Here is a 15,990-nt window from a genome sequence, read left to right as displayed (position 1 = left end):
GTTGGTACAATCGGAATGCTGAACACATTCACATTTACAGCATTGTGTTAAAAATAACATTTACTCCTTGTCTATCATTACAATATATGACATTCATATGATTCGCCTTGTATTTATATGTTCCATTTACCGAATATTATCTACGATCAGACAGTGTATCTTCTTGTTTAGTTTGTTGATTCAAGTAGTTTTTGGCCCCTCCTACATTCCGCTAATGGATTCGTCCGTCGTGAGGCCTTTTTGCAGTAGGGAATGTTGTTTGGCGGACTCCTGAAGTTGTACATTACTTTGTCTGGATTTTGTAAAATTAAGAAAACTCGAATTGTTCGTTTCCATAGCTAGTCAGCTATCTAATTGTTTTGTCTATCTAGGCAAGTTACAGAGGAGATCGTTTTGGGCGTGGTACACAGCTAAGTTAGTCGCAGCCAGAAGGAAAGCATCTTCTGCGAGCGGAGTTCGGAATCCGAGAGTTTATGATGCCGACGTTGCGGGACAGCACCATGTCTCACCCCGGCGAAAACCCTCACCAAGTCCGGGTAAAAGCTTACTACAAAGGGTAAGTAGACTGTTACGGTTTGTGTAATTTGTATCGGAATAAAGCACTTCGTTATTTGACTCGTTAGGAAGTTGGGCTAGGCTTTATTAGCCAGTCAGTTAGCTTTTTAGCTAAGTTAGCTCGCTAAATAGATAACGTTATAAACTTGACAGACAAGTGAAACTGTCAAGAAATGTAGTTGGCTAGCTGTTGCTAACTTAACTAGCTACTTAATGTTGGCCAGTATAATTTATGCACGTTCTCAATATGAATCTATTTTTAGCAAGTGAAGCTTCCATTGTTTATGGCTTGGTAGCTAGCTACAGGTTCTGAGACATGACTAAGCTACATTGAATTTACTTAGCTAGCTAGCTAAGTGGCTAACGTTAACCAGCTAGCTGATGTTTTTGACGATGAAGTTAGCCTAGTTAGCTGGATGTTTGATACTCATCATGTGTCCTCATAGCCAGCTAACTTTACTGTACTGAACCTGGTGAGTTATTGTTGTCACAGCTGAAATTACAGTATTTCAATCATTGATGTAAAACAAACGTTGACAGCATCCTGTGAGATTATTATTATTATTATTGGATGTAATCTCGGATTTGTTTTATTTTCTTTGACATAGATAGGTGAGAGCCTACAACAATTAGATAAACCTAATGTTCATGATTACATGATTATGCTACTATTTGGGCTGTAGCTAGTTATTTATAGTCGGTGAATAGTGGACCTAGTAATTGTATTCAGAGATGGAAATCATTTGTCACACACAGGAGTTGCCATGACACTCCTCGTTGTGTGATGGAGTCTGTGATTGTTGTTTTTCCCAGAGAGAGACTGACCAAACGTGTATTACCAGTAACTTCTGCCAGACCTGTTGTATTTCCCACTCACTCTAGTTACTGCCCTGCCAGCACTGTAGTTACTGCCCTGCCAGCACTGTATTGTCCCTGGATACTAAAACGTTTTTTTTCTTCTGGAAACAGATAACGTTTTTTGCTTTAACTTGGCCAGGTCGCAGTTGTAAATGAGAACTTGTTCTCAACTGGCTTACCTGGTTAAATGAAGGTTAAAAAAAATAAAAGCATCCTAACTATTTCTGAGAACAATGCCTTGGAAGGTCGAGTATGTGGGGAATCTGGGATGAAACATTTCATTGGTTGGTCAAGTGCAGTGATAGGTCACACATCATCAAGCCAGCCAGGCAAGGCCTAAATCAGCATTGGCAGTTGTACATATACATTTGCGAAGGATAGGGGTAAAGGGAATTTGAGTGGAAAAGCTAATCTCTGTTAGCCTAGATCCAATCAGAATTTTACTGTTTCAGTCATGAATAAAACAGAACAATTCAGATTGGCTCCAGGCTTACATCATACACTAGTTGGCTCTCATCCGAAACTCATTTTTGATTCTAACCATCAAGCCTGGTCCTTTATATCTGCTGCACTTTGTATCAGAGTCATATAATGTATTCATGGCTCTGCTTTGACTACACAGTAGGTTTCCCAAACTCAGTCCTCGGGACCCCTAGGGGTGCACTAGCACTACAAAGCTGACTCAAATAATCAACAAATCATCAAGCTTTTATAATTTGAATCAGCTGTTTAGTGTTAGGGCAAAAAACTAAACGTGTACCCCTTGGGGTCCTGAAGAAAGAGTTTGGGAAACGCTGCAGTAGAATAATGGCCAGTTTGACAGAAGAGAGATGGCAATAACGAGCACTGCCCTCTATCTCCATTCACTTTCATAGTCTCATTCAAACAGACACACACTGCTGTCAGCCAGCCTTCCAGTCAAGGCCAGCAGCAGGCAGGGTCTGGTCTGGTGATATGTGGTGTCAGGCTGTGGCAGGCTCTGCTTGTTTCTGTCATTACTCTTCATTAACACTGCTATAGAGGGAGTAGTGGTTAGAATAGAGAGGCATGGCGGCTGGGAACGGATACTGGATGCAATGATGATACAATAAGCTTAGTAACTATTAATGTATAGTACATTTGAGTAATGATACAACAACCTTTTTCCAATTATTTTAAGTCACCCGACCGACACTGACAGTGGAATGTTCATAGACATCACTCATCAAGTTTCTGGTTTTAATGCTTTTAAAAATATTTTTCAGTCTCTGGGCCTATTTGTAAGCCTGTCTGCTGTCTTAGTTTTAACGCAACATCAATTTGTCTCAGGTGTTTCAATGTCACCACCAAACATCAGCTGTTATCAACTTCCTCTTTGTAAAGTAAACATTATGAAGCATGAGCAATGAATTCCTTTAGGATTTTATTCAGCAGCAGTGGCAAAGTTGGGGGGGGGAGATTCTACACAATTCAACACATTTTGCCGTGGGGCTGAGATAACATTTTACAGTTTTAAAGCTAGTTTCCTGCAATTCTACACATTTTGCCATGGCTTATGCCGTGTTCTTATGCTGTCTGAGTGACTCAAACATTATAACAAAATCAATGGGGGCCCCATGACATGACATTTTTGGAATTCTTGATTATCCTTGACTGTCTATTTTTTTATTTAGGTGATTGTTAGTTCTCAAAGATGATCTTATTTAATTATATATTGCTCCACTATCTTTTCTTCATACTTTATATCAGATTTTAGTCGTTTTAAGTTTACACTGAAAACATTGTACCATCCCAAAGGTTTATAAAAAAACACACACAAAAACATTTTAAAATGTTGAATATTTGGTGGCCACAATTTAGCAGCGGCGGTGCACCTCTGCTAGATGCATGTAGGGGAAACACTGCACTAGGGCTGACCCCATTTAGTCGACTGATTGTTTTGTCAATAGGCTGTTGGTCGACCAAGATCTTTTTGTCGAGCAGTCGCAAATATATATATATTTTTTATGGCACATGAGACACCTGTCTGATTTGCGCCTGTTTCAGAGGACTAATCCATTCCGGAGGCCGTGGGGATGGCACACCAGTAGTACATTTACTGTTCATTCCCATAATTTCTAATCAGCAATGTTTGTTTGGTTACGGTAATTTCTGTTAATGCATTCAATATATTATTATTATTATTACAGTCTTTTACCATTCTCATTGTTGGAGTGGTCACATTGTTTGCAGCGCGCACACCCTATGCTACACTTGTGAGAAACAAGTTTTGGTTTATTTCATTCCATTTACGAGTTTTGTCAATTTATTTATTGTCTTTTGTTTGGAGCGCTCCTGTCAATGTTGAGGAAGGACCCACACCTGATTACGCATAGAAGTAGGCCTAGGATACCTGACCTGCGTGCAAATGTAGGCCTATAATTGTGCCCATTTGGTGATCTGATAGTATTTCTGATTGTCTTAACTCACCACCACTAAGTAATTTTTTCTTCACTTCAAACGGCAAGTAAATGAAGTCTGTTTTTACATCCATTGAGAATGACAGTAGTTCCTCAGTGTAGCCTATTTGAAAAATCTTTCCAGCTCTCCCTTTCGATAACCACTCACCGGTAAAGTGAAAACAATGTCATAAAATAGGCCTACCTGATGAGCTCTTATCCCGTGGGCAAAAAAGTTACTTTTTAGGTTTGTATCATTTGGATAGAATTTTGATTAACCACATGACAATGATTGAGATACGAAGACGTTATTATAAATTAAATGAAACTGTTCCACGAAAATGTGCATATGAAAACTATAACTGGCACGCAGATCGGTAGAAATGGTAAGATAAGTTGGCATTCCACATGAGAAAGGTTGCCAACTCCTCGTGTAGCCTATTACCGGCAACTTCAGGAGAGTAATGGCAGAATCTACGAAAGCCAGCAGGTGTGGGAGGAGGATGGTTAGGTTAAGGTTTTTGTCTTCTGGTTATCTTGATCTCTGGCTTCCTCTTGAGTCATTTGTGTATTATTTCATCAGACAAGCATGTAGTTGATTTTATTAAAACGCATTGGGTTTGTCTATATATGGAAAAATACAAGTAAAAACATTTCGACCATGTTTAGCCGGGGCGGGGGGCCCCCACCCCCACCCTCCCCCTCCCCATCTAAAATGTATAATGTACACCTCCAGAAATGATGCCAAAAACATATTGGTACAATTTACCATATTGGACCATGCATGGTCTATATTATCATGTATGCTATTAGCAATAAGCATTATCACCTGTAGCCCAACTGATGCAGCATATAAAACTCTTACCCATATAAGGGTTGAACATGGCAGATTTGGACACTGATAAGCGTCTAAATTGGAACGCAGTGACTGTACAGTAACATGCCGTAAATTACGTCATAGCTCAGGCTTTGCGATTCATAGTGCTGTATTGGTTTTGACTGACAGCTGTTCTGAACTTGTGCACCATACGCAACAAGAATTTACCCCCATACCTCCCTGAAAACATTTTGTAGTCTGAGTGAGGGAATTGCTGTAAATTTAAGAGGACTCTATGGATTTTGAAAGATGAGACGTTGAGGATTCTAATAAATACCACTTTGATATCATACAAGCAAGCCAAACACCCGTCCACATGTGCACTTCACATTTCCATATCATAAAACTCATGTCAAATACAGTGTCAAAGTTTATAATGTTTGATGCACAGTTGCAAGATGACATGGCGTCATACCCTGGGTGGTTCTGAACATAATGAGCCTTTGTGTTTGTCTATTGTGAGAAAATTTGCAGCGGAACACGCACTTGAACGCACCGAGAGTCTTTTCTTTCGACCAATCGATTGGTCAAAATGTTTTACAGTGGTCTCAGACAATCCCGCAAGTGAAGGAGCCGGATGTGGAGGTCCTGGGCTGGCGTGGTTACACATGGGATCTTTTATTTTAGCTCATGAAACATGGGACCAACACTTTACATGTTACATTTATAGTTTTGGTCAGTATAGTTGAAGTCTCTTCTTTGAGTCATAAAAGTGCATGGAAATGACTTAGGAACTCTGCACACTTTGGAGAGGTGTGTGGCCACTTGGAGACACTAGTTAGTCCTCTCACTCAAGCCCTTGATAATTTTGTCTTATGGTGCCCCTACCCAGCATTTTCCAGGAATATTCTTATGCTACTGAATGTATCCAGGTTATTTTCAGATTTCGTTATCAACAAATGTGGCGCAAAGTACCGTAAATGTAAAATGCACATAAAATCAACAGTGTAATGTTTGGATTCAGTCTTGTCAGGTGAACTCTGGTGTCCTCAACTTTGGTCTAATGATTTTCACATGATCTCCAAACTGTTCGCTTTCTATTACTACCATGCTTTTCATATTTCTTCTGTTAGAAACATTTCAATTTAGCCCTATCCATATAGGCCAATTCCCACAAGTGTAAAGGGTTAAAGACATGCTCCTGATATTTGGCGACTAGGATTATTTTATTTTTTACCTCGTGCTTAGGGCTGGATGTGTCAATGTGTAGTTCATACGTGCATATGCAATTATCCACAAAATCCCTTGTTTGAAAGAGACTGTTTACTGGTATCTGTGCAGCGCCATTTTCCCTTCCATATTCCCCCATGTTGGCTAGCCCCCTTGCAATTCGAGTTCCAACCAATGAGTTTCAGCCCCTCGCCATTTGAGTGACTGCTAGCAAGATGCAAACACAGTAGAGGGAGAGCAATGACGTGGTGCACATCTCTGCACATACACTACATTACCAAAAGTATGTGGACACCTGCTCGTCGGACATCTCATACCAAAATCATGGGCATTAATATGGAGTTGGACCCCCCTTTGCTGCTATAACAGCCTCCACTCTTCTGGGAAGGCTTTCCACTAGATGTTGGAACATTGCTGCGGGGACTTGCTTCATTCAGCCACAAGCGCATTAGTGAGGTTGGGCACTGATGTTGGGCGATTCGGCCTGGCTCGCAGTCCAATTCATCCCGAAGGAGGTTGAGGTAAGGGCTCTGTGCAGGCCAGTCAAGTTTTTCCACACCGATATTGACAAACCATTTCTGTATGGACCTCACTTGTTGCATGGGGGAGTAACAGGAAAGGGCCTTCCCCAAAGTTGGAAGCACATAATCGTCTAGAATGTCATTGTATGCTATTGCGTTAAGATTTCCCTTCACTGGAACTAAGGGGCCTTGCCAAACCATGAAAAACAGCCCCAGACCATTATTTCTCCTCCACCAAACTTTACAGTTGGCACTGGGGCAGGTAGCGTTCTCCTGGCATCCGCCAAACCCAGATTCGTCCGTCGGACTGCTAGATGGTGAAGCGTGATTCATCACTCCAGAGAATGCGTTTCCACTGCTCCAGAGTCAAATGGCAGCAGGATTTACACCACTCCAGCCGTCGCTTGGCATTGCGCATGGTGATCATAGGCTTGTGTGGATGCTCGACGATGGAAACCCATTTCATGAAGCTCCCGACTAACAGTTCTTGTGCTGACGTTGCTTCCAGAGGCAGTTTGGAACTCGGTTATGAGTGCTACGCTCTACAGCACTCGGCGTTCCCGTTCTGTGAGCTTGTGTGAGCCGTTGTTGCTCCTAGACGTTTCCACTTCACAATAACAGCACTTACAGTTGACCGTGGCAGCTCTAGCAGGGCAGACATTTGACGAACTGACTTATTGGAAAGGTGACATCCTATGACTGTGCCATTCTACTGCAAATGTTTCTCTATGGAGATTGTCAGCAACGGGTGTGGCTGAAATGGCCGAATCCACTAATTTGAAGGGGTGTCCACATACACTATATATACGTATGTGATGTAGTACGCAATTTTGAGGAAGCACTTTTGGCTCGTGAGTGCTACTTTCAGAACTACTGGCTGAAAAGTATACAAATGTACCGTAGAATCCTAAGGTAATTTCCATGTAAAAGGACCCATGAGCACCAACGTGAAGTTCATAGGAGCTAAGGCATATATATATATATATATATATATACATACATACACACAGTTGAAGTCGGAAGTTTACATACACTTAGGTTGGAGTTATTAAAACTCGTTTTTAAACCACTCCACAAATTTCTTGTTAACAAACCTACTTTGTGCATGACACAAGTAATTTTTCCAACAATTGTTTACAGACAGATTATTTCACTTATAATTCACTGTATCACAATTCCAGTGGGTCAGAAGTTTACATACACTAAGTTGACTGTGCCTTTTTAAACAGCTTGGAAAATACCAGAAAATGATGTCACGGCTTTAGAAGCTTCTGATAGGCTAATTGACATAATTTGAGTAAATTGGAGATGTGGATGTATTTCAAGGCCTACCTTCAAACTCAGTGCCTCTTTGCTTGACATCATGGGAAAATCAAAAGAAATCAGCCAAGACCTTAGAAAAAAATTTGTAGACCTCCACAAGTCTGGTTCATCCTTGAGAGCAATTTCAAAACGCCTGAAGGTACCACGTTCATCTGTACAAACAATAGTACGCAAGTATAAACACTATGGGACCACGCAGCCATCATACCGCTCAGGAAGGAGACGCGTTCTGTCTCCTTGAGATAAATGTACTTTGGTGCGAAAAGTGCAAATCAATCCTAGAACAACAGCAAAGGACCTTGTGAAGATGCTGGAGGAAACCGGTACAAGCGTATCTATATCCACTGTAAAACGAGTCCTATAACGACATAACCTGAAAGGTCTTAGAAAACATCTACCAGCAAAAGCCTTAATCATAGTAGTCAGAAATCACAGTTTGGTCACCTGCTACTGTCCTCCCTTCCACTGGCATACTGTTATGTTCAGCTGATAACTGTTTTCTTTCTCTTTCTGTCGTCTGGTGGTCAAAGCAAGAGTGTGTGAAGTCTGGACTCTATTGCTGTCTTTTTTTTCTTGGTATCTTTTTTCTTTCCTTCCCCCGTCCGGTTCTTCTGTAGAGTACGGTAAAGAAAAGTATAGTACAGTCCACAGTAGAGCACACTACAGTTTAGTACACTGTAATATACTGTACTGAACTCTACTCTATTCTACTGAGTTTGCTGTGCGTTGATGTCTAAAGTTGTTAAACATAGATGTCTGTGATTGGTTCAGTTTTGGTCCGGACCAACCAAATTTGGTCTTGTTTGGTGGCGGAGCTCATTAAAATAATATCCAGATATGCAAAGGAGGATATTGCATATTTCTGCCTTTGTGTACCTATTTAGGATACATCACCATAAAGAGAATGACATTCATATACACGGAGTATACCAAACATTAGGAACACCTTCCTGGTATTGAGTATCTCCCAATCCATGTCTCAAGGCTTAAAATCATTCTTTAACCTGTCTCCTCCCCTTCATCTACACTGATTGAAGTGGGTTTAATAAGTGACATCAATAAGGGATCATATCTGCTTTCACTTGGATTCACCTGGTCAGTCCGTCATGGAAAGAGCAGGTATTCTTAATGTTTAAGGTGTATATTTATTCTGAACACATTTCCGTTTGTTGGCAGTGTCAAAACAGCAAACCAATCAAAACTTGTACTATCCAGGTACCAACTCTGCTGATCACGTCTACCAATCACGTTCTCCGTAGCTAAGGTACTAAACACAGCGTGTGACAGCTCGAGAGAGACCTCCGTTCAACCACTGCCATGGGTAAAGTCTTTTTTTATATTTGTAATCTAGCTATTTAGTTATAGAAACATAATACTATCAATGCAAGCTGTAAAATAACTCCCAACTTTACTTAGAACGCAGCAACCGTAGCAATTTAAATAGCCAGCTACAAGGAACAGACCTGTTACTAGCTAGCAGGAGCAGATGGCTTTATCACTAGCATGTCATTCCGGGACAGGGAGCTCTAGCTATCATTATTTCAACTCCAAGTAATACTTTAAAACTACAAAAATCAATAGGACAAGTATTATGAAGCTAACACAGTCATTAAGGCAGGACTCACTAATTTCATTCATACTGACAAACAAGAAATGCCAAATTATCCCTGTCAATAGGCCTAGTTGGACTTAGCTACAGATTATACAACAGATAATGTGATGTAACCAAAGTTTTTTGGTATCCATTACTGGATGTTACAGGTTCACCTATACAAAACGGCACGATAGATTCTTCAACTAACCTGGTATTGGCGAGAATCTCTTCGTTTTCGATTCTGGAAAACAGCTATCTTTATAAATGTCAGTGTCCAGTTGCAGGTGGTTCTACAAACCCCAGAGAGAAATCTGAAAACTCAGTGTTTTGTATCGAGTGAGATATGCCTCTTGCATGTGTGGAGATCTTTGTTTTGGTAGCACTGTATGACGCGCTGTTATCTGCTTCTACGCGTTGCCGTGTCGCATAGAAACGACTCGTTCCGGCAAATTCTAAATGTGCAGCAGCTAAGATGTCAAGGAAGCTCAACATGAATTTACTATCTTTCCAAGTTTTGACAGTTCTACTGTCTCCGTCAGAGGCTCAGGCTTTTGGCATAGATGGTAAAGCTCTCATTTCTGGACTACAACATTGTAAGATTATGCCCTCCACAGCACTTCTCTTTCTATATGCATTGATTGGTAGTTTACGCTATATTTAGATACTTAAAATACTGCCTGAGACACCTTTTGCTATTTGTCTCCGTACTCAATAAATGGTGAAACACTAAATGTGATGGGTGTTCTTTGTTCGAATGTATGAAATGTACATTATGGAAAGCCTCACTCAGTCATGGTTAGTAGTAGAATAATGGATTGCCAAGAATTTGGCACCGTCAACTTTTAGGTGAGGCTAATCATTTAAACCACCTAAATGTATTCACGTTCACTGAACATTTAGTATTTGAAACTCAAACATTCATTTCTGAACTTGTTCTATAATCCTGCTGACTCTATCGTTCTCCATACCTTATATTCATTATGCATGACCACCAGGGTATTAGGCAGCTGCTGACATTTTGAGAACTCATCTTGTTTAGAAATCAAACTCTGGTCATCTTATTGCAGAGCACATCGTATACATTTTGCCCAGCTGTTTTTAGAGAAGATTGTATTGCAATGTATGTCATGTGTAAGATATGCTGTCTCGGCTAATATGCATATGCAGCTGTAGTTTTTAAACCTCCATTCTAGCATACATGACACCCACACATCTTTCTATCTATATACTATTTGGGTTTCTATGTGAAGTAGGCTATATGATTGAATGTTTCTTTAATCCTGCAGCTAGTTACTTGAAATGAGACATATAATCATGCCAAAACATGATTGTAAGATTGAAATCACTGACAGAGATAGTTAATGAAACTCTAGGCTCCTGAGTAGGCAAATTGAGATTTACAGCAGCTGGGTCGTTCCACCTCAAAAAGCACAAGAAAGAGGTTTTTGACACCAACCATCTGATTTGTTCTGAAATTGTTTCTGTTAGAAACATAACATTAGCATTCCTGCAGCATTATTTTTGAAATATAATTTGATCTCTGAGAAATTAAGTTAATTGATTGCACCCAAATTGTCAATTTTTAATATTCAATAAATATAGTACCTAACATCGGATTTGGACCGAACTTTTTTCTAACATTAACCAGGTTTCCATCTGACCTTTTTATGTGCATAAAGTACATGTTGGATAAAAAAATGTCATGACAGGTCTGATGGAAACAGAACATTTATCAGTTAAATTTCCAAATGTCGACAAAACAAAATACGCTAGATCTTTTTGTATGTTAAATTAATTGTGAGAAACGTCGGTGGAAACACTTATGTGCAAATGTTGATATAATAACTATCATATCGAAGTAAACTTGGAGTCACGCGAAGACATGTGTTGTGGTCCTCCTACTACGACTCGTCGGGAAAGCATGCAGTTAATTAGGCTACAGATGAGAAGTTATGATGAACTTCACAGGGTGGTAAAAGTGCAGGGTTATGAGCTTGATGCTCCTTTCCAATAAATCTTCTCGCTCTTATCCATAATAATCTCATAATGAATTTTTGATTTTCCCTGACTGCCTAGTTTTTATTGTGGTGATTGTTAGTTCTCAGAGATGCTCTTATTAAAAAATATATATGTTCTACATTCTTATGTTTAAAATGGTTATTTTAAAATCTTTTGTTTTTTTGCGGTGCATCACTGCTAAATACATATAGGTGAAACTGGTGGGTGTGGGTGGAGTACCTCTACAGGGACTGTAGAGGTGCAGAAGAGCAGGGTGGTTATAACTGCAATGGAGATTGAGGGTACATGCCCCCAGTGGTGACAGAGAGATGGATGTTCCTAGGTGTGCTGCCTGGGGAGAGGGGCACACTGATCAACAGTCTCCCTGCTTGGGTGCTCACCAGTGACCGATGACCTACCTGCTCAGAAGCAGATGGGGCTGCCGCTGGGGTTTTAGAGGGTGGTGGCGACAGGGGCAAGGGGCTGAATCCCACTTTCCCCAGTAATGACTTTTGTCATAGGTAACTAATGAAGTACCCCTATGAAGGCTAATGCAGAAACACTGCTCAGAAACTACAAAGAAAATACATTCTCTCAATGTCCTTCTCCAAGAGTGTCTGAATATTATACCTCTCACATGTACACTGAGTGTACAAAACATTAGAAACACTTGCTCTTTCCATGACATAGACTGACCAGGTGAAAGCTATGATCCCTTATTGATGTCACCTGTTAAATCCACTTCAATCCGTGTAGATGAAGGGGGGAGACATATTAAAGAAGGATTTAAGCCTTGAGACAATTGAGACATGGATTGTGTATTCATTCAGAGGTTGAATGGGCAAGAGAAAATATTTAAGTGCCTTTGAACGGGTTATGGTAGTAGGTACAAGGTGCACCGGTTTGTGTGAAGAACTGCAACACTGCTGGGTTTTTCACACTCAACCATTTCACGTGTGTATCAAGAATGGTCCACCACCCAAAGAACATCCAGCCAACTTGACACGAGAGAAGCATTGGAGTCAACATGTGCCAGCATCCCTGTGGAATGCTTTCGACACCTTGTAGAGTCCATGCACTGATGAATTGAGGGCAAAAGGAGGGGGTGAAACTCAATATTAGGAAAGTGTTCCTAATGTTTTGTACACTCAGTGTATAGTCTTATTTTGTTCATACAGCTTGGTTGGACTGACTGTTACAAGGCGACAGTAGTAGTAGGCCTATACCAATTTCCTTTGCACAAGAAGAGTGGAGTGGAATCATACAGTGAGGGGGAAAAAAGTATTTGATCCCCTGCTGATTTTGTACGTTTGCCCACTGACAAAGACATGATCAGTCTATAATTTTAATGGTAGGTTTATTTGAACAGTGAGAGACAGAATAACAACAAAAAAATCCAGAAAAACGCATGTCAAAAATTGTATAAATTGATTTGCATTTTAATGAGGGAAATAAGTATTTGACCCCTCTGCAAAACATGACTTAGTACTTGGTGGCAAAACCCTTGTTGGCAATCAGAGGTCAGACGTTTCTTGTAGTTGGCCAGCAGGTTTGCACACATCTCAGGAGGGATTTTGTTCCAATCCTCTTTGCAGATCTTCTCCAAGTCATTAAGGATTCGAGGCGACGTTTGGCAACTCGAACTTTCAGCTCCCTCCACAGATTTTCTATGGGATTAAGGTCTGGAGACTGGCTAGGCCACTCCAGGACCTTAATGTGCTTCTTCTTGAGCTACTCCTTTGTTGCCTTGGCCGTGTGTTTTGGGTCATTGTCATGCTGGAATCCCCATTTACGACCCATTTTCAATGCCCTGGCTGAGGGAAGGAGGTTCTCACCCAAAATTTGACGGTACATGGCCCGTCCATCGTCCCTTTGATGCGGTGAAGTTGTCCTGTCCTCTTAGCAGAAAAACACCCCCAAAGCATAATGTTTCCACCTCCATGTTTGACGGTGGGGATGGTGTTCTTGGGGTCATAGGCAGCATTCCTCCTCCTCCAAACACGGCGAGTTGAGTTGATGCCAAAGAGCTCGATTTTGGTCTCATCTGACCACCACTTTCACCCAGTTCTCCTCTGAATCATTCAGATGTTCATTGGCAAACTTCAGACGGCCCTGTATATGTGCTTTCTTGAGCAGGGGGACCTTGCGGGCGCTGCAGGATGTCGGTCCTTCACGGCGTAGTGTGTTACCAATTGTTTTCTTGGTGACTATGGTCCCAGCTGCCTTGAGATCATTGACAATATCCTCCCGTGTAGTTCTGGGCTGATTCCTCACCGTTCTCATGATCATTGCAACTCCACGAGGTGAGATCTTGCATGGAGCCCCAGGCCGAGGGAGATTGACAGTTCTGTTGTCACCTTCTCACCAAGCTGCTTGGCGATGGTCTTGTAGCCCATTCCAGCCTTGTGTAGGTCTACAATGTTGTCCCTGACATCCTTGGAGAGCTCTTTGGTCTTGGCCATGGTGGAGAGTTTGGAATCTGATTGATTGCTTCTGTGGACAGGTGTCTTTTATACAGGTAACAAGCTGAGATTAGGAGCACTCCCTTTAAGAGTGTGCTCCTAATCTCAGCTCGTTACCTGTATAAAAGACACCTGGGAGGCAGAAATCTTTCTGATTGAGAGGGGGTCAAATACTTATTTCCCTCATTTACATTTACGTCATTTAGCAGACGCTCTTATCCAGAGCGACGTACAAATTGGTGCATTCACCTTATAGCCAGTAGTACAACCACTTTACAATGTTTTTTTTTTTTTTTTTTTAGGGGGGTGGGATGGGGTAAGGGGGGGGGGTAGAAGGATTACTTTATCCTATCCCAGGTATTCCTTAAAGAGGTGGGGTTTCAAATGTCTCCGGAAGGTGGTGAGTGACTCCGCTGTCCTGGCGTCGTGAGGGAGCTTGTTCCACCATTGGGGTGCCAGAGCAGCGAACAGTTTTGACTGGGCTGAGCGGGAACTATGCTTCCGCAGAGGAAGGGAGCCAGCAGGCCAGAGGTGGATGAATGCAATGCCCTCGTTTGGGTGTAGGGACTGATCAGAGCCTGAAGGTACGGAGGTGCCGTTCCCCTCACTGCTCCATAGGCAAGCACCATGGTCTTGTAACAGATGCGAGCTTCAACTGGAAGCCAGTGGAGTGTGTGGAGGAGCGGGGTGACGTGAGAGAACTTGGGAAGGTTGAACACCAGGCGGGCTGCGGCATTCTGGATGAGTTGTAGGGGTTTAATGGCACAGGCAGGGAGCCCAGCCAACAGCGAGTTGCAGTAATCCAGACGGGAGATGACAAGTGCCTGGATTAGGACCTGTGCCGCTTCCTGTGTAAGGCAGGGTCGTACTCTCCGAATGTTGTAGAGCATGAACCTACAGGATCGAGTCACCGCCTTGATGTTAGCAGAGAACGACAGGGTGTTGTCCAGGGTCACGCCAAGGCTATTCGCACTCTGGGAGGAGGACACAACGGAGTTGTCAACCGTGATGGCGAGATCATGGAACGGGCAGTCCTTCCCCGGGAGGAAGAGCAGCTCCGTCTTGCCAAGGTTCAGCTTGAGGTGGTGATCCGTCATCCATACTGATATGTCTGCCAGACATACAGAGATGCGATTCGCCACCTGGTTATCAGAAGGGGGAAAGGAGAAGATTAGTTGTGTATCGTCAGCGTAGCAATGATAGGAGAGGCCATGTGAGGATATGACAGAGCCAAGTGACTTGGTGTATAGCGAGAATAGGAGAGGGCCTAGAACTGAGCCCTGGGGGACACCAGTGGTGAGAGCACGTGGTGCGGAGACAGCTTCTCGCCACGCCACTTGGTAGGAGCGACCGGTCAGGTAGGACGCAATCCAAGAGTGAGCCGCGCCGGAGATGCCCAGCTCGGAGAGGGTGGAGAGGAGGATCTGATGGTTCACAGTATCAAAGGCAGCAGACAGGTCTAGAAGGACAAGAGCAGAGGAGAGAGAGTTAGCTTTAGCTGTGCGGAGAGCCTCCGTGACACAGAGAAGAGCAGTCTCAGTTGAATGACCAGTCCTGAAACCTGACTGGTTAGGATCAAGAAGGTCATTCTGAGAGAGATAGCAAGAGAGTTGGCTAGAGACGGCATGCTCAATAGTTTTGGAGAGAAAAGAAAGAAGGGATACTGGTCTGTAGTTGTTGACATCAGAGGGATCAAGTGTTGGTTTTTTGAGAAGGGGTGCAACTCTCGCTCTCTTGAAGACGGAAGGGACATAGCCAGCGGTCAAGGATGAGTTGATCAGCGAGGTGAGGTAGGGGAGAAGGTCACCGGAGATGGTCTGGAGAAGAGAGGAGGGGATAGGGTCAAGCGGGCAGGTTGTTGGGCGGCCTGCCGTCACAAGTCGCATGATTTTATCTGGAGAGAGAGGGGAGAAAGAAGTCAAAGCATAGGGTACGGCAGTGTGAGCAGGACCAGCAGTGTCATTTGGCTTAACAAACGAGGATCGGATGTCGTCAACCTTTTTTTCAAAGTGGTTGACGAAGTCATCCACAGAGAGGGAGGAGGGGGGGAGGATTCAGCAGGGAGGAGAATGTGGCAAAGAGCGTCCTAGGGTTAGAGGCAGATGCTTGGAATTTAGAGTGGTAGAAAGTGGCCTTAGCAGCAGAAACAGATGAAGAAAATGTAGAGAGGAGGGAGTGAAAAGATGCCAGGTCCGCAGGGAGTCTAGTTTTCTTC

General features: G+C 42.5%; 1 protein-coding gene across 1 annotated transcript in view; it reads left to right on the top strand.

The window, feature by feature from the left end:
- The first annotated feature begins 236 nt into the window (after nt 1-236).
- The window catches only part of prkci (protein kinase C, iota), a 62,020-nt gene continuing 46,266 nt past the window's right edge, over nt 237-15,990 (top strand). Inside the window, exon 1 of the mRNA XM_041896794.2 lies at nt 237-556. Within this exon, the coding sequence (XP_041752728.2) occupies nt 474-556 (83 nt within the window). The 5' untranslated portion in view covers nt 237-473. The remainder of the gene's footprint in view (nt 557-15,990) is intronic.

This window comes from Coregonus clupeaformis, chromosome 14 (genome assembly GCF_020615455.1).
Source record: "Coregonus clupeaformis isolate EN_2021a chromosome 14, ASM2061545v1, whole genome shotgun sequence".
Lineage (NCBI taxonomy): Eukaryota > Metazoa > Chordata > Actinopteri > Salmoniformes > Salmonidae > Coregonus > Coregonus clupeaformis.
Note: the sequence above shows the minus strand (reverse complement) of the source record. Positions and strands in the feature narration are given on the sequence as shown.